General features: G+C 39.4%; 1 protein-coding gene across 14 annotated transcripts in view; it reads right to left on the bottom strand.

The window, feature by feature from the left end:
• huwe1 (HECT, UBA and WWE domain containing E3 ubiquitin protein ligase 1) overlaps positions 1-18,855 on the bottom strand; it is a 50,869-nt gene extending 32,014 nt beyond the window's left edge. For 7 of the 14 annotated variants that reach the window (XM_080294306.1, XM_080294299.1, XM_026154027.2 and 4 more), the window contains exons 1-27: positions 18,782-18,841; positions 16,796-16,865; positions 13,604-13,653; positions 13,294-13,363; positions 10,411-10,509; positions 9,688-9,894; positions 9,398-9,550; positions 9,245-9,307; positions 9,004-9,081; positions 8,839-8,886; positions 8,582-8,750; positions 8,387-8,487; positions 8,000-8,150; positions 7,764-7,891; positions 7,539-7,679; positions 7,337-7,442; positions 4,808-4,915; positions 4,626-4,727; positions 4,403-4,483; positions 2,542-2,648; positions 1,996-2,173; positions 1,805-1,896; positions 1,503-1,723; positions 1,307-1,364; positions 989-1,165; positions 566-811; positions 47-180 (exon numbers count right to left, since the gene is read on the bottom strand). In XM_080294306.1, the coding sequence (XP_080150432.1) occupies positions 47-180; positions 566-811; positions 989-1,165; positions 1,307-1,364; positions 1,503-1,723; positions 1,805-1,896; positions 1,996-2,173; positions 2,542-2,648; positions 4,403-4,483; positions 4,626-4,727; positions 4,808-4,915; positions 7,337-7,442; positions 7,539-7,679; positions 7,764-7,891; positions 8,000-8,150; positions 8,387-8,487; positions 8,582-8,750; positions 8,839-8,886; positions 9,004-9,081; positions 9,245-9,307; positions 9,398-9,550; positions 9,688-9,894; positions 10,411-10,509; positions 13,294-13,338 (2,993 nt within the window). In that variant the 5' untranslated portion in view covers positions 13,339-13,363; positions 13,604-13,653; positions 16,796-16,865; positions 18,782-18,841. Of the gene's footprint in view, positions 1-46; positions 181-565; positions 812-988; positions 1,166-1,306; positions 1,365-1,502; positions 1,724-1,804; positions 1,897-1,995; positions 2,174-2,541; positions 2,649-4,402; positions 4,484-4,625; positions 4,728-4,807; positions 4,916-7,336; positions 7,443-7,538; positions 7,680-7,763; positions 7,892-7,999; positions 8,151-8,386; positions 8,488-8,581; positions 8,751-8,838; positions 8,887-9,003; positions 9,082-9,244; positions 9,308-9,397; positions 9,551-9,687; positions 9,895-10,410; positions 10,510-13,293; positions 13,364-13,603; positions 13,654-14,816; positions 15,178-16,795; positions 16,866-18,650 lie in introns of those variants that run through there. The other 7 variants (XM_080294307.1, XM_080294308.1, XM_080294312.1 and 4 more) reach the window with 5 other exon arrangements.
• Between the last annotated feature and the right edge of the window lie 354 nt (positions 18,856-19,209).

Raw genomic sequence — 19,209 nt, 5'->3', positions numbered from 1 at the left:
ATAACTACAAAGTTTAGGTAAAGGAGTAAAGGATAAGATTACTCACCTGTTAGGGGTGCAAAGGGACAGTAGCACAGTGCTCTCCCATACCAGAGAGCAGTAGAGCTGGCTGAGCTTGCTGAGAACACTCAGGCCAAGCTGAGAGCCCCACTGGTTTACTGAAATGGCTCTGATTTCACTCTGTTTAGAAGACAACAGAAATATTTAGAGTTGTTGAATCAATTTGGCTCTCACTTGTCAAACAAAGGCTGAGTTTTCATTCATTAGAAAAAGAAAAGTAAATTCTATGTTTTTGAGATCTAACATTTGGATTTCAATGTGTTTCTGTCCTCATAAGGCATCTGCATAGTGGACTGAACAGAAAATAATTAGCTGCATAGGCACTTGCTTCTAATAGTTTTTGGAAATCACAACATGGGTGGAGACCCACCTTCTGAACTGTAGTGTTTTGAGGTCAAGTAGTTTTATTTTTTCTCTCTCTCACACTCACACACACACACACACACACACACACACACACACACACACACACACACACACACACACACACACAATCTGTGTTTACCTGTCCGACTCTGCAGGTATGGACAAACATGAGGATGTAAGCATGCGCTGCAGTAAGAGCATGTAGAAGGGGTGTTGCCCGAGCTGACAATGTGGCATCTGTGACGTGGCCTGCATTAGCCAGTTCTCTGAGAAGCACAGACCCACCAGGCACCTCAATTGGTCGATGAAGTGGCTCCAGAGATGTCAAAATACTGTCCAGTTGGCACAGGCCCTCTTGGAGTACTTTAGGCTCATGTGAGAGAGTCTAAAGGGAAGGATTGAGTCATTTTCAAATTGCCCACGAACTGCCTATTAAAACAAGTGTACGGAGTGCAACAGCAATGTGCATTCCATGTGTGCCAATTTCTTAAAAAAAAAAAATAAAGAAATAAAAAATAAAGAAACTGGAAATAAATTCCAGTGATCTTTAGGTTATGCTCACCAGTATCGACTTGCAGACACCAGCAACTGCTTGGCAAGCAGCTGAGGTGGGAAAGTCTATGGGCAAGTTGGGCAGGCCCAGAATAGAGACCAGGGGCAGAAGCCCCTTCTGGTTGACAAATTCTTGACAATGGTCATCTGTGGTGTTGTTGCTTAGAATGGATTCCACAAACTTCATCTGGAGAACGTATGCACACCAAATTATGGACTTAAGTGATGAAGGTATCCACTGCTTTAACAGCTTACACCATTTCCCAATTATTACTTAAAATATATTGGACCATAAACCAGACAGTACAACCACTGTGCAAAGACTTACCACATTAAGAATATAATCCATTAGAGGAATGGGTATCCGTTCCTCAGTGCCAACCACCCTGCAAGAATGCACACATGATCAAAACTTCAACCACCAACCGTATATTTGAAATTTTGTCAATTAACCTGGAAAAGTAATTAAAGTCTGTAAAGACAGTTTTTTTCTTTTCTATTGTGTTATGAACTCAGAGTCATACAGTTCAAGTGGCACTGACTGTCTGCTGCTCTCTGCTTCCCCCTGCTGCTGGCTGAATGTGTGAAGGGCCTCCTCTTCCTCTTCATCCTCACTTGAAGCTTCTTCGGCAGCATGGCTGGAGCGTGCTGGTGGAACTGCAACAGTACCATCTGCTTTCTGGATAGATGGTTTCTGGCAGATGTACTCAGGAGCTCGACCTAGGTTGCAGATCTCCTCAAGCAACTGTAACAGCAACTTTGCTTTAGATACCTTGACATGTTCTGTTTCAACACTTGAAATATTTTTAAATCAAATTTGGACTACCTTAATAATGGCAGTAGTAGCATCTGTTTTCAAAGTGGGCTGGTGCCTCATTAGTTCATCCACAGCACTACCCAAGTTGGATGCAGTGTCACCTGAATTAAAACAAACAACATGTTATGCAATGAAATGTGGTTCACAGGCAAAGACAAAAAAACACCAAAGACAAAAAATAAACAACAGGGGAACCTCACCCAAAGGGTCAGAGCTACGCCGTCGTCGCATTGCAGGCAGGTAGTCAGGAGACAAAAGCACTTTGAAGAGTCGCTCAAAGGGCTGGCACTGAACGAAGGAGTGCAAACCTCTCGCATTCAAGCAGAGGGCACTGAACACATTGGGTAGAGAACCCAATACTTCGCGGGTAGCAGGAACCTGCAAAAGCGTTTGAAATGTTTTACTGTTTTTCAAGTTAAAGGCCCACTATTAGCCTGTATTTTTTTTTGTAAGAACAGTGGTTGCATACATTGAAATGCTTTCCAGTAATGTTAACCTGTTTATAAAATATATATTATGACTGAATTGTTGTTATAATAGTCAAATTTATAAATCAACACATGTGCAAGTCTGATTCCTGACGTTTGGATAATAGGTAACCATGTTATATCATCCATCCATATCTAAAAACAAAGAAATAATTAATTCTAAGAATCTATTGAGTGTACAAAGACAGACATCAAAACTGATATTGAACTGCCACAAGTGGTCAAAGACATTAAGAAAAGAAAGAGCTAGAAACTCACATCTTTGATGAGAAGGGCATGCAGCATGACATCAGTCAGACCATTATCCTGCAAAGAGGAGAGCAGAGATGGCTCCTGGAACACAAACACCGTCACCACTTCTGTCGCTAAAAAACAGAAAGACAAAAACAAAAATGGGGGTGGTGGGGAAAGAAATCATAATCCAATAAAATATTAAATTGATAAAAATACAGGGAGTGCAGAATTATTAGGCAAATGAGTATTTTGTCCACATCATCCTCTTCATGCATGTTGTCTTACTCCAAGCTGTATAGGCTCGAAAGCCTACTACCAATTAAGCATATTAGGTGATGTGCATCTCTGTAATGAGAAGGGGTGTGGTCTAATGACATCAACACCCTATATCAGGTGTGCATAATTATTAGGCAACGTCCTTTCCTTTGGCAAAATGGGTCAAAAGAAGGACTTGACAGGCTCAGAAAAGTCAAAAATAGTGAGATATCTTGCAGAGGGATGCAGCAGTCTCAAAATTGCAAAGCTTCTGAAGCGTGATCATCGAACAATCAAGCGTTTCATTCAAAATAGTCAACAGGGTCGCAAGAAGCGTGTGGAAAAACCAAGGCGCAAAATAACTGCCCATGAACTGAGAAAAGTCAAGCGTGCAGCTGCCAAGATGCCACTTGCCACCAGTTTGGCCATATTTCAGAGCTGCAACATCACTGGAGTGCCCAAAAGCACAAGGTGTGCAATACTCAGAGACATGGCCAAGGTAAGAAAGGCTGAAAGACGACCACCACTGAACAAGACACACAAGCTGAAACGTCAAGACTGGGCCAAGAAATATCTCAAGACTGGTTTTTCTAAGGTTTTATGGACTGATGAAATGAGAGTGAGTCTTGATGGGCCAGATGGATGGGCCCGTGGCTGGATTGGTAAAGGGCAGAGAGCTCCAGTCCCACTCAGACGCCAGCAAGGTGGAGGTGGAGTACTGGTTTGGGCTGGTATCATCAAAGATGAGCTTGTGGGGCCTTTTCGGGTTGAGGATGGAGTCAAGCTCAACTCCCAGTCCTACTGCCAGTTTCTGGAAGACACCTTCTTCAAGCAGTGGTACAGGAAGAAGTCTGCATCCTTCAAGAAAAACATGATTTCCATGCAGGACAATGCTCCATCACACGCGTCCAAGTACTCCACAGCGTGGCTGGCAAGAAAGGGTATAAAAGAAGAAAAACTAATGACATGGCCTCCTTGTTCACCTGATCTGAACCCCATTGAGAACCTGTGGTCCATCATCAAATGTGAGATTTACAAGGAGGGAAAACAGTACACCTCTCTGAACAGTGTCTGGGAGGCTGTGGTTGCTGCTGCACGCAATGTTGATGGTGAACAGATCAAAACACTGACAGAATCCATGGATGGCAGGCTTTTGAGTGTCCTTGCAAAGAAAGGTGGCTATATTGGTCGCTGATTTGTTTTTGTTTTGTTTTTGAATGTCAGAAATGTATATTTGTGAATGTGGAGATGTTATATTGGTTTCACTGGTAAAAATAAATAATTGAAATGGGTATATTTGTGTTTTTTGTTAAGTTGCCTAATAATTATGCACAGTAATAGTCACCTGCACACACAGATATCCCCCTAAAATAGCTAAAACTAAAAACAAACTAAAAACTACTTCCAAAAACATTCAGCTTTGATATTAATGAGTTTTTTGGGTTCATTGAGAACATGGTTGTTGTTCAATAATAAAATTATTCCTCAAAAATACAACTTGCCTAATAATTCTGCACTCCCTGTATTGCAACACTGATGAAGCAGAAAGTTTAATATGAGAAAAATGTTGCATTTCTGAAGTCAGAAGAGGAAGACTCCGTAAAGTGAAAGAGTGTAACTGTGTACTCACCTAGGAGGAACAGTGAGGGGCCGTAATATTCTGCATTACTGATGATGTGCTTGAGTGAGGTAGGCAAGGACCCATCCATTACTTGGAGTTAAAAAAAAAAAAAAAAAAAAAGTGGGTTCACAATACAATACAGATGTACAGCAACATATGTAAAAAAGATTAGTACAAGATGTATGATCTCAAGTTCATCGGTACAACAAAGAAGTGGATTCCAATGACTCACCATGGCGGATGCCATCAGAAAAGGCAGGGTCCTGGATGGCTTTCTTCAAGAAATTTAGCATCGACTTCAACAGAGCTGCCCTCTGGGGGATACACTGCATACCTAAAGAGATGAGAATCATAGAAACTGAAGAACGCAGGAGTGATAAAATTCATATATTCATTTGTCTGCGATGTGCGTACCTGCACGAGGTGTGTTAGTAGTGCTGCTCTGTGCTCGGTGGTCTCCCTCAGCTCTGGAACTAGAAGATGTTGATGGTCGAGGGCTGCTTTCCATAGCAACTTCTGACACTGTGAGAATTCACAATGTTTCCATATAAACAACAGGGGAATATTTTATATAACCCTAACAAACAGACTACTGCTTATAAAATCTGGCCACGACCAACCAAGGACTTGATTAGGAAAACCATAGCTTTAAGTTAGGCATGATTCCCTCTCTGAATACAGTATTCACTTTAATGTAATGTCATCACATAAGCAGGGGCAAAACAGGACTAAAAGCTCTTTGACAAAGAATTAAAAAAAAAAAAAATTAAAAAAAAGGTATAAAGCATCATCATTATTGTTATACATGAGTAGTATAGTGTAAAAATAAATATGTACAACTGTATTTAAAAGTTCTAGAAGTTAAGTTTTAGAAATATTTCAATTTTCCCTACTAGGGAGGCCTTTCTAGTAATTGGCATTTGGTGAAATGGCCCTTTATTGATTCAGTGTTTTGGAGGAGCTACTAGAATTGGTTTGCATGTTTTAATGCTAAAAGCACTATACTTTTTTGTACCACATAGTGCAACAGAATATCACTCAGTGCATAGTACATTAGTCTTAATGGGTGTAACTTGTGTCACTGATGCGCATACAGTCATCTAGCAACAAAGGCAGCAGGGCATATAAACAATAGGGCTGCCACAAACAATTATTTTGATAGTCGACTATCCATCCATCCATTCGCTTCCGCTTATCCTTTTCAGGGTCGCGGGGGGCGCTGGAGCCTATCCCAGCTGTCATAGGGCGAAAGGCGGGGTACACCCTGGACAGGTCGCCAGTCTGTCGCAGGGCCAACACACAGGGACAGACAACCATTCACACTCACATTCACTCGCACATTCACACCTAGTGACAATTTGGATTAATCAATTAACCTATCCCCACAAGCTGCATGTCTTTGGACGGTGGGAGGAAGCCGGAGTACCCGGAGAGAAACCACGCAAACACGGGGAGAACATGCAAACTCCACACAGAAAGACCCCGGCCTGATGGTGTAATTGAACTCAGGACCTTCTTGCTGTGCGGCAACAGTGCTAACCACCGTGCCACCGTGCTGCCTAGTCGACTAGTCACCGATTATTTTTGCGATTAGTCGACTAATCAGATCATGCATCCATTGGACGTGCAACGTACAGCTTATTGCACCAGCATGCATCTGCTCTTATATAACTATTATTAGCTTACAGCTTTAAGTGTTTAAGATATGTGCTAACTAAATATAAGACAAGATGATAGTTTGTTAAATTTTAATGAAATGTGCATAATGTTTCAGTGGAGTTTAATAAACTCAGCCGTCTGCTCCTTGGTATCTAAAATATAACGGGACACCGGAGTATATTCTCCAGCATCTCACACTTCTGATAATCAGTTGTCTGCTTGACGTTTATTCAGCTGTGTAAAAACTATAACTTTAATCTCAGCCAAACCGATTTACTCAGGAACAAATAAAATACTGAAAAAAGCCAAACAATTTTCCTCTGATGCCAACTAAAATTCAAAAATACCAACATTCTCTCTGTAAAGGAGTTACCCCAATACGTTTAGAAGATCTGTCAGCGCCGCATTCATCCAACAACCCTCTTTTCAAATGAGAAGTGTTCTACTCAAAGACTGGAAAGGCCGGTGAAGCACTAAGAACTCACTGTTGAGTTTATCAACAAAAATTCTCAAGTCAGCAGCAGCATTCAATCAATAACAGGTTTAAAGTTGCCCTAAATCTGGTCCACAAAGATTCCCCTCATTATACAACCTGCACCAGCCTGAATGTTTGACACCATCCAAGGAGTCACAGAATTTGGTGACAACAAATTCTTACCATACCATCCGCATGCCTGAGCAATCTAGATTCCATCCAGGGTATGTGTTTTCAGTAAATAAAAGCTAGCACCATCTACAGCATGAAAGAAGGTTCTAGGTTCACACCTTCCTGGAGCATGCACATAGCCTGCATGCTCTCCCTGTGCCAGGGTGGGTTTGCTCCGTTTGTTTAGAGACATCCATGTGAGGTCAAATCAATTTTAAATTGGATGTAGAGGTGAGACCAACAAAGCGCTATGATTTTGTGGAATAAATCTATCAATGCATGTGTCGTGTCAAGCATTTTTAGTGGTCAGTATAAATAGAAAAGCACTATGTAAATACCAGTCCATTGAGATCATTTTAACCACCACCCTGATGTTAAACATTAAAGAGGACATGAAACACTATACATATAGTGGCTAATATACACCATTGAGCCCTGCTCTCAAAATGTGACACAGATATAACACTGTCTGTGAAGCTGAATTTAAGAAATAAGTGCTTTTAGTTAAAAGTTTTAAAAAACCTTTTAGAGCAATCTTCTGTTAGTACGGAACATAACGTCATGTGGTTGGTTGGTTGTTTTCTAATCAAGTTTTTGGTATATTATTGAAGTTCAAAACATTCCATATCTTCACTTACTCTCCATGTCTGTGTCCATGTCCTCAGACTCTACTGCTGCACTAGGCCTCTGGATCTTTGGCTTGATGACAAAAGGGCACTCTTTTCTCGACAGGTCCACCTCATGCTATTTTAAGAAATTGATAGAGAGAGGAATGAGCAAATGCAGAGGACTGAGTGACTGTATCCAAAAGTGGCTAGGTCAGGAATATGCCTAACAAACCTCTAGTCTGCAGATGAAAATGGAAAGGCCGCTGTGGGACTGAAAGGCAGCCATGTCAAGGTTGGTGATGAGGTCCACAACCCGCACTGCTCTTGTTACAAAGGTGATCTGGTCCTGCTCGTCACCCAAGAACTTGATCACCTATGAAGTACAAGATAATCATTGATATATTTCTTAAAGACAACATTATGAATGGCTACGATGTACTATAGGGCCTGTATGTACCTTAAGGAGGGCTTCCATCATTCCACAGGACACAAGGGCCTCCCCTCCAGCATCATAGCTAGCCAAATGGTAAAGGAATGAAAAGAGTGCTGTTGCAAACTGGTGTGGGTAAGGTTCCATCAGAGGATCTAGAAAGCAAAGGGGGGCGGGGGGGTTAAAAGCTCTGATTTTATTTACCAAATTTCTTGCACATCACTCATTAAAAATTTGGGTCATAATTTCTGCTATGTTCTCACCAATCATTGCTTGTATGCAATTGCGAACCAACACGGGCAAGAAGCCATGGTATGAGGCAGTGCCGGTGCAGTCGATGATGTTGGAAAGCTTGGGCGTCCTCTCCAGATGGACAATTGAAGTTAAAGTGCGCAAAGAGGCCGCCTTGATATCCTGAAGAACAAAATCCAATACAGCACTTCAGAGAAAAGACAATGAAAAAGGACAGATATTGTGCAGACCTAAGAATAAAGAAGGCACTGAAAGTAATCATCTTCTCACACATTCACAAAACACATCAAAAGACATTTTATTAATACAATGAAAGTACATTTAGTGTAATGACAGTGATCGAGCTTGAAGGGGGAAAAAAAAAGGGGGGCAAAAAAAAAAAAAAATTACTTTCTTACCACAAGCTGTTTGTCTGTAATCTGCAAGACATCCACCAGCTCCTCTATCAAGCCATTATACAGAATACTGTTGGCTGACTCTTGGAGTGCATTTGAATACACTGGTGGGGAGAGGCAAAGAAAGAGAGAAAAGGTTAGAACATAAAACTAGGACCAAAATCATGTCACTTTCTTGGGAAAAAGCTTTCTGCTCACCCAGTATAGAAATAGCATGCAGTCGGGCTTGTACAGCCTGCAACCTCTTCTTGTGATTTGAGAAACCATGGGCTAGTCGAATATGAGTAAACAGTAGGGTCTGTTTGTCTTTTGGGATGTTGTACATCATTGTCAGTGACTCCATGATTTCTGATGGGCTCTCTGAAATCTATGAGACAAAACAAGCTATGTATTAGGTCAAGAAGCCAAGATGTGGCTTTTAAGCTGTTAATGATGCAATTCTAATTTGACTGTACCTTGTCAAGCTGCTCGATGTGAATATAATGTAGTGTGTTACTACTTGTCTGCGGAGGGAATATGACATTTGGAAATGATTGGGACACAGTCAGGTGGTCAACAGAATATTCCAAATATTATTCAGTTTTTACTTTGGTTGCTTTAGTAAATGTTGATGCCTATACCTTTCTCTCTACTTTGACCTCAGGGCCCGGTTCAGCATAAAACTCAAAGTGAAGTGTGGTGGCACTGGGAGGATACTTCTGCAGTGGGAATATGCACATAATTTATAAGTAGGCGTAATTTAATAGTTTTTGACAGCATCTATTTAGAAACATAAAACTTTCTGGCCAACAGTAATATGTAGATTATAGTTATGAAACATCATTCACTCACAAAAAAAAGAAAGAAAAAAAAAAATCTTACCGTCATAGGCAGATCCCTGCAACATTCAGCCAGACCAAAGCCATTCTCCTTCCCACCCCAACTCTGCAGAAAAGAAAAGAACAAAGAGACTAAACAATTCAACTCCACTTCTTGAGGGACAGCTAGAATCACAATGACAAATGTTCACCAGACCTCAGCCAAGTGCTGCAGACGGGCCAGGAGAGGAGTCCTTTTTTCAGATCCCAGTCTTGTGATGTAGTTGGATCGCTTACTGAACACATAGAGTAGGTTCAGCACAGACAGGACCACCTGCATGTCACATGATGCTAACAAGGTGGTCAGGTGCTGTAAAGGGGGTGGATGGTAGATAAAACAAGAAATATTTAAGTTTGTGAACTTCATTTTCTCTGATATATCCACAGCACAAAAAATAAACAAATATGTATCAGTAGTACTGAAGAGCTGAATTGGTTGAACCATACCTCTATGGAGCTGTAAAGGTGCCTAGAGAAGCTGTACTCAATAAGCAAAGCTGTGAAGTTGAGCACTGCCAAAAGCAAGGCTTTGAGCTGTCCATTCTCTGGACGGTCACACACCAGCAGCCATGACATATTCTCTACTGTCTGGCCTGCATCACACAGAATACCATCAAAGCGGTCCAACAGATCCACCCAATGGTAAAGCTCACACTGTTGAAAGAGATAAAAAAAACAAAAAACTAATTTCAAACAAATATTACATAACATTGATTTAATTTAATGTCCAAAAAAAGTTTTAGATTTTGTATTCTACTCTCAAATTAGTAGTACTTCTGGCCATTAGGATTCTGTAATGACAGCAAGTCAGACCAATGGCAAGTGCCAGTGACATTCATACATAATTATTTTTATATTTGCTTGTAGCTCATAAGTTTTCATAAATTTAATAAAGTCAAAGTCAATTTATTTCTCATTCCCCATTCCCTTTTGCATTCTGTTAATCTGTATTATTACTACACTTGCTAAGACATAATTTCATTTCAGGGAGATGTTTCTAGGAGTGTGGTGCGGAAATGTCATGAACTTGTGTCAACAGGTATTGTGAAATTTCTCAAATATATTTGATGATATTCCACACAATTCTAGAGTGATGGGAACCTTGTTATAAGAGTTTGTGTTTTATAAAAGACTGAAGGAGTAGCTTCTCCTTCAGCCTAATCTTCTTACCTTGCCAATATTCCAGGTCTTGATATGCTGCAGTTCAACCAATAGCTGCTCATCGTTGCATGCCTTGAGCTTCTCTATAAGTATCCTGCAGTCAGCAGGCTGTTGGTGCAGAAGGTTTAGGAAAATATTTGGTCAAGCACAGTTCCTGGATCCTTAGGAGTCTTCTCAAAACACAATATAGCACCCTAAACAGATGATCTATGCTGATAGACAGTGAAAATCTCCATTTACACTGAACTAACAACTCTGGGCAAACACAATAACCCACAATACTTTCACTCAAGTTGTTTAAATATGAGAAGGAAGAGAAAAGAAAAAGATCAATTAACAAGTCAAAAAGCAAGTCAAAGTCAAACTGAGCACAATCTAATGAACTGGGCTTAAAATTGTACATAGAAATACTATGTGTGTATTTGAGCTACTTTAAGCTGGTAATCACACTCTTTGAGAAACAAAGTGAGCCTGACATTAGCAATGCTAGCACCACAGCATTCTTTAATGCCAATACCCTTGTGCAAAATGTGGTTGAATGCCATTTTATTCTGAAACAGTTTAGATACAGGCATTTATTTTCTAAAACAAAGTACTGCTAGAATTCTCTGCTTTAGCAGGGCCGTGACTTGTTTTACTTTCCACCTAGTTGTTTACAACTTCCCTTCAAAAAAGTGAGGGGTGCTGCAGTCTGCCTAGTGGTGGAAGACTGTTCAACATCTTTGAACCAACAGTTAAAAAGCATAGTGAATTACTTGGTTTAACTGACCAATACTTCCATTTCTGAATAGCACAATCCTACAAGACGTGTCCTGTCACTGTTTACTTATCACGGCAATCAGCTGAGCAGGCATTATCATCAAGGTAAACAACAGTATGGCTGTTAAATGTATTAAGTCTTCAGCTCTAACCCCTTACCATTCTTAAAAACTCCAACATTAAAGTATTTCAGTTCAATTTAACCAAATTCAGTTCAGAGAGTTCAAGATCCTTCTAAGATAAATACCAGAATTTTTCCTGCAGAAATGTTTGGTGCTCAAAACAGTTACAGCCAGACCCACAGTAATTAATAGAATTGGAATAAAGTTATTTCTGTATCCAGTTTTGTTAACTGGGGTTTCATTAAACAAGGATAACAGCCATTCCTGCTTATCAAAACATTACAGTAGAGCTGGGCGATATGAGATTTTTTCATATCACGATATGTTTTTTTCATTTCAGGCGATAACGATATCTATCACGATATCAGCCAAATAACTATATTTGTAAGATTTAAATGTGCCGTTGCTCACAAGTAAAATGTGAAATAATCAGCAGCTTGTTTTTATTTAAATATTTATTTCCCATAATAAGTTCAACAGGGTAGATGTACTTAAGGAACATGAGACTTTTTCAGATAAATAAAGGCAAATATTGCAAACTACACAAAAGGCAGCCGCTAAAGCGTTTAAGTTTCAAAATAGAACAAACGAAACAGACTAAATTGTCAATTCCACTTAGAAACAAAATATTAATTCTAAAAATAAATCTTAGTTTGTTTTACAGAAGAACAGACAAAACTGACTAACTTTTGTCAATATCAAATAAACTGAGAACTAAAAGGAAATTCTCAATCTCTCCTTGTTGTATAGCTGAGCTTTTCAAACAGTTTTAACAGTTACTTTAGTCTGACAAAAGCCGAATGACGAATTAGCGCTTCCAGTCAGAGACTGAGGCTACGTCCACACGTACACGGGTATTTTTGAAAACGGAGATTTTCCGTTTCCGTTTTAAAAAATAATCCCGTCCACACATAAAGGCAGAAATGAAGGAAAACGCTGCTATGAACATGCCAAAGCAGCAGGTGGCGCTAGATTCCTAACCGTGCAGAAATGTTGGCCAATCAGAAGTCTAGAAGCCTCGGTGGGAAAAAGTAAACAAAGCTGGGGCATAGAAGCAGAACCGAGTCGTGTGTGTGGACGGACAGTAACTGTGTGTATATGTAAGCATTTAAACACTGCAGAGAGTAGAATTAACAGTAACAGTATTGTAGAAATTCATTTCACTGAAACAATAACGTGGCGCGCAGTGTGACGCATGCACCAGTTTATTGTATTTCCAGACTTGCTTTCGGCACAATTCACAGTGCACGCTACTCTGTTTTTTGTCAGACTTGAAATAGTCGAAATACCTTCACACTACGGAACTTCTATGGCTCTTCCGTTCGACAATCTCTCCGGCGTTGGAACCATCATCTGTTTTCTCTTCGGTCACGCTCGGTTGATTTTTCTAGTCGGCACACTCATTTCCTCCATTACGCGCTGGCTCCATTACCCGCTGGCTGCTTCCCAAATAAACACACGTGCGGCTTGGCACTTGTGCTGTACGTAACAAGTCACGCGACGTGACGCTGCGGCTGTGATTGGTTCGGCTCTGCGCTACTTAGTTTGGATTGGCTGACCTTTTTTTTTTAATTTTAATTTTTTTATTTTTATTTTAAGAGGACAAGAGCGGCGAGGTCTATCGCGATAGCTTAATTTCTCTATCGAGTAAAAGTTATATCGCGATACATATCGTTATCGTTCTATCGCCCAGCTCTACATTACAGATAAGAAAATTCCCAGATTTTTACTAGAGAAGTTATCCGAGTTGTCAACTGTATCGTACACATCATGCTTGCAGTCATAGACACCCCCCCCCCGCGCATTTTTGGACATGACACACTGTAAATTTCTTACAATATAAAAATAAAAAGCATCTTCAACAAGTTCTTTTAGGCCCTGCTCCCATTATGAACTCTTATCACAATTGGCTAGAGAAAAGTCATCCTAAATATCCCAACTACATGCAATTTAGGCAGCAGTGAGGTTAGGAGCTATGAAAGAAAACGCAGCCAGCATCAAATATACTCACAGCTTCCGTAGGTGTTTTCTTTAACTTGCTTCTGTCGACCTTCATTGTCAATAATCTCTATTTGCTGCTCCTGTTGAGAAATGTTAATGTAACCCATAAAGCAACATCTAATAATGAATTTCAGTGTGCTGTGATGCAGATATTCTTCTATAGCACTTGGGTAAATATACATTTGGACTTTACATATCTAAATACTCCCAGCCAAACAGTTATTCAGATATTGAAATATTAACATTAAAATGTCTTTAAAAAACCCAAAAAAAAAACAAAAAAAAAAAAGACTAAAAAAACAAATAAGATACATACTTACAAAAAAATATTTGGCAATGCCCACTTAAGGGCATGTTCCAGTTGCTCTATCTGTAAAATCAAAACCTTACATCAAAACAGTGTTCCATATGTTATTTAAAAAAAAAATGCTCCAGGTAAATATGTAAATTATTTGGATAATATCCAGTACATAATATAACACAAAAAAGTACCTGCTGGCTATATATCTAGGTAAATTCGTACATTATGTACTTGAAATACACATAACAAAATACAGACAGTCGACTACAAATCTCAACATTTGGCAGGGCACTCAATGAATAAGCAAAGGTAGATGATATGGCGATAATCCTCGAAATTCTGTTACAGCGAAATATGATTGATCACCACCAGTGGTTAAAAAGGTGATGAAAACATTGACATTTTCTCAGGCTCTCTAAAAGTCTGATGATCACAAAGCAAACCGGGCAGAGCATTAGCTGACGGCTAGCGAGCAATGTACGACACAAAGTTAATCAAATTATATTGGGTCCCATTTATTGGCCTAAAACATTAGCCCGACGTTTCATCACTTTCAAATTCAGGGGAGATTTAAGCCAAACAGTGCGCCTCTCTGTTTGCTTTTCCATAAACTCAAACGACTCGAAGCTTACAGGTTAAAGTTATAGCTACCTAGCTAACAAGCTAGCGTCGGTAATAGCTTTACGTTATTTACCTAACGTTAACAAGTTCCTATTCAAAGCCCACTCTGCAGTTATAGGTCATAAACGTGATGCGTTTTGTTTGTAATCAGGTAGCAACACGTCTAAGAAAACGAGAACCCCTGTAAAACTCAACGTAGCGACAGAATCGATCGGCAACGTTTGCTGCGGAGATGTTAACCCCTGACCAGCTAACACCGAGCTACCGGTACCGTTAGCAAACGATCTTCCTCTGAAATTCTAAGTCACCAAACGTTTTTTAAAAAGTCAGCCAAGTCATAATCAAGTCATGCGTGTCATCAGCGATAACCATTCACAATGTAACTAAACAAAATTCAAACCGCTAGGACCATTTGTGGCACAGCTGTCAAACCAGACCTTACAGATTCACCATCCTGTCCTGACCTGACTCTTGACTAATTTAGGTCGGGGCTGCACAGGCCGCAAAAAGGAGCCCGCACTCCCTAGTTCTGTGCTGGCCCTACTCCAGTTAAGATGAATCTGTAAACAACTCGGTGACTAGCGACAAAGAGAGGAATGTGTGCAAAATACCTGGAAACACTAACGTGACTTTTTTTTTCTTAGGCTCGGAGTTCCTGGCTCTAAAGCTACAGTCGTTGCACGCGCTAGCTAGCGAGCTAGCTACCGTTAGTTGAGCAGTGAGCAGAAACGCAGAACAACTCGCTGAATCATTGTCGGACTGGTCTAACGTGACACTGCGAGTTTTGTTTTTAGTTTGCAGAAGGGAAAATTGACTACCGAATCAATTAAGAAGTTTGTTCGTCCGTCCGGAGTATTACAGTATCCCCGCCTGTTTCCATAGCACATAGGCACTAGCTCTTGGCACAGTCATGATGAGTGTGGGTAGTGTGCAAAAAGTGAATAACGCTACGGCTGGGAATGAGAAGCCACTGCTGTCTGTATCGATGCAGTGCGTATTTATAACGGGGCAATGGGCCCTCTGTGGGATGCACCAACAAAACATCTTATCATATTAAGTCGACACAGTTCTTCAAGTTATTTTCATGAAAGCATACCAGGCACACCAGCGTAAGCGCCGACATATTCATACGAACTTACATGTGCATCAAAATATTGTGCTAGCCACCGTGAACACTTAGAAAACACAAGCACATTGCATCAAAACAACTTTAGGTATTTGATCCATGAATATTTACAAAATAAATAAATCAGAATTTTTAAAAGCCTGTTTACAAAACCTGGACAAGTCAGGAGTATACACTTTATTTCAGCTAAATAAGCTTAGAGGTTGCTAATTGTCTAGTTCATTGATATTTTTTAAGATTACTCACTGTTGCATTATGTGTGTAAGACTTCTCTGATGAAGTAAGCGAGTACTTAATTCAAACCTTTAAGAGCTAACATACTGATGTTAGAACACCGACCTTGCTCAGTTACTCAGTGCTACATTATAGCTTATATGATTTAAGTGTAGTTTTCTCCATATGCCTAATTCAACAAAATTCAGTGTCATTAAAAAAAAAGAAGAAGAAAGGGGGGGGAAAGGGAAGCATTGTTTTCTTTTGGCACTATATTTGTTTACCAAATTAATCTGAATTATTCATGCATTATTTATTGATAGGCAAATTCAAATTACACAAAATGAGTGGGGACTAAATTAAACCCCTGCCATATCTAGGCATTATCTTAAGGGATGTTTTTGTTTTAAATATTTTATTGCAATATCAGTGGATATTTTACTGACATTGGTTGTATATTGGTGATTATTTAAAATAGTATTTACAGGGTTTTTTAAAATTATAAATATGGATGTCTGCCAATATTGATTACAGCACGGACATAAAACCAAAAAGTTTCCAAAAGCTCCACACACCCTGTGAGAGGTTATGGTTTTTCCCTAAATTAATATTTGGGTATGATGAGCAGCACAAACACTGTCACAGAGCCCAGTTGTTCAGAGCTGAACAATGGCTGAAAAATAGAAATCACAGTAAATCTCACCAAGACCATCTGGTTAGACAGATATAACCACATGGAACCAGAAAAGAAGGTCACATTTTCTTATTTAGGAATTTCAATAACTTCTGCTAGTTTGAGTTGTGGAAAAATATTTCAAATACACCAAAGTGTTTACTGTCAGAAATACCTTGCTCCTCTTCTTCTTATTGCAAACTAGAATGTGCCAAAACTCTGCCAATGGCTATAGGGGGTGTTTTGTTTTTGACATTTAGTGCTTTTTGTGCCATATGATGACAAAGAAATCATTATTTTTTTTAAAAATACTGAACTGTTTTTATGTCGTTCAGCCCTTCAAACTACCAAAGCATTTAGCCCGTGGAAATCTCCTCTAACACAACAGATAAACATCAACCACTGCCATCTCTGAATACCATCTTATTTGCCAATAGGCGATGCAAAAATCGACTGATACAGATATTAAGTTGTTACATCAATTTATCCCTGCAGGTATATTCTTCATGTATAGTGTGCATTACCAGCTCAGTTCAGTCAAAGCAGAAAAAAAGAAAGGGGGGGGAGGCAGTACTCACCAGAATCTGATCTGGTTCAGTGGTTCCACCTTTCTCATCCTTGATTTACTACGCTGTTTCTTTACACAATCTGAAAACATATGACAAACAATGAAATTAGTTTTGAATGAAGAAAAGAAAATGGAACTGCTTGGACACTTGAAACACCATCTCTATTTCTCCAAACGTCCGTCATGTCAGTGTTTCAGGAAGAATTCCATTAAAACTGAAAGATTTTCTACTTTGTAAAATTAAATATAGTTAAACACTTATTTCTGTTTCACTGTACCTCCAGTTTTCTAACTTTGGGGCCTTAACAGTTTCCTTTTAGACACAGGTTTCAGGATGTATGTGGTTTTGCACATGTGAATGACATTTCTAACTTATCTGTATCTTCCTTAAGTCATTATTTTTAAACAAACTGAATTCTTTGATATCTTGTTACTAATTGGACAGTGTGCATAACTGCTATGGGAGTTATTTTTTCTGTAAACATGGACAACAATCAACAGATCCTTACTGTTTAAAATTTTCTCAAGTTCAACTTATTTGTCTGCCATTAAACTACACTGTTCAGCACAGACTTGCTGTTGATGTGCATGCCTTATTTATGCCAACCAAACAGAACTTTATTTATGAAAAATCCATGAGAGAGAGTAGTAGTCCGCATAAAACAATTTCCATTTCGGCAATCTCTCTCATTAAATCATATGGTACTTTAATATCACAACCTCCATATCACTGAACAGAATTACCCTAATTACCCAGATTTTAAAGTACATTAAAATATTTGCAGAAAAACTTGTCACATCTCCACTTTCAAACTGTTTTATACTTTAATAAGCTGATCACCTTTAATGAGCGAGCTGAGGCCTGGCATTAATGAATTATCCCGGCAATAGTTTGATTCAATAATAAAGAATACAAAAACCCATGAGGCACTCAGGGGAGATTTAAGCCAATGACGGAGAAGTGGTCTACTTCTTTGTCATACCATCACAATTAACAGCGATTAAGAGTATGATGAGATGGTGAAGGGAATCTGACAGGTAACAAATATTCACATTTCAGCAGCTCGGTATGTTTTCACCAAGTGGTTTCACCGCTTGATCTCAAGACTTGTATATGTAAATGAGACAGTGAGACTCACCGGCATCACATTTATAAATAAAGGATAAATAAAATTTGCAAATGTAGCCGAGTGCAATATTTTCTTTGACGAAATCATGCTGATTCTACCGATGAACGCACATTTAATCTAAAACCAACCTGTAGCATTTATAGCTGCTGACATTATGGAATGTTGAAGTCATCATCCGAAACACAAAGTGAAGTAAAGGCTATTATTACTCCCAAGTTAACTGAGTTAGCTCCAAGTTGAAAGCGTGTTCATTCAGCTCCTATCCCATTGTTTCTAAGTGTTGTTTAAGTAGCTTGCTACGCAGTTAAAGATCAGTCAGTAGTGGCGCTAACGTAGACAAAGTTAACAGCTAGTCATCTGATGTTAGCTAGGTTTACTAGCACTTTTGGCTAACATTTGCTACTTCGGCTTTAATTCAGCTTTGACGGCTAACGTTAGCACATCACGAAAAGTCAATCTGCAACACACACTTTGACTCAAGTTGTCTTCATTCCCGCCAAGAGAACAAGCCGCAACAGAGGGAGAAAACTGGCTTTGAATTACTTGCACAGAGGTGCAAATACCCACACACAGTGAACATGACTCTGCGTGTTAAGTGTGCGGCTTCTGTGTTAGAGGGTTTCGCGCGAGCTAATCGGCTAGCCGTTAGGGCTCCGAGTCCGCACAATGCTCTATCCATGGGATCACGGCTAAATTAAAAATGGCGGTTTACACTGCAAAAGACGCATACATTACCATTAAAAATACACTATTTTGGTGGCTCGGATCCCGTGACGAGAAGCAATCAGCAATTTACGGACGATAGACGTCCATCACCGCTTTGCTAAACCCTGTGTCAACACTTTAGAATAAGTCTTTCTGCCTACCTCGAATGCGTGTTACATTTGCTTCTCCATCTTGCACTAACGAGTGGTATGGCAGTTTAGTTCTCGCGAGAATACCTGCTGTTGCGTTTACACAGGGCACTCCCTTGTAATTGCTATTAAAAAACCACACAAAACAAAAACAAATGCTAAGGCATTTCAGATTGGAAGTAAATGGCATTTCCAGTCTCGACTTTTTAATTAAATGTGCAAACGAAAGCACACAGCAAAAGTCTCCAGGCTTTCTGAAAAATATAGTTTAATATCAAAGTGCATTCAAACTTACTGACATTTGTGGAAAAAAGACTGGACATTGTATTAACAAATGTATTCAACCCTAAAATTAAACTGTGGGATGTTAAGATGTTAAAATAATAATAGTACAGTAATTCATAGATCAAAAAAACCATGAGAAAATATGTTTACACCCT

The sequence above is a fragment of the Astatotilapia calliptera genome, chromosome 20, assembly GCF_964374335.1.
Source record: "Astatotilapia calliptera chromosome 20, fAstCal68.1, whole genome shotgun sequence".
NCBI classification, from domain to species: Eukaryota; Metazoa; Chordata; class Actinopteri; order Cichliformes; family Cichlidae; genus Astatotilapia; species Astatotilapia calliptera.
Note: the sequence above shows the minus strand (reverse complement) of the source record. Positions and strands in the feature narration are given on the sequence as shown.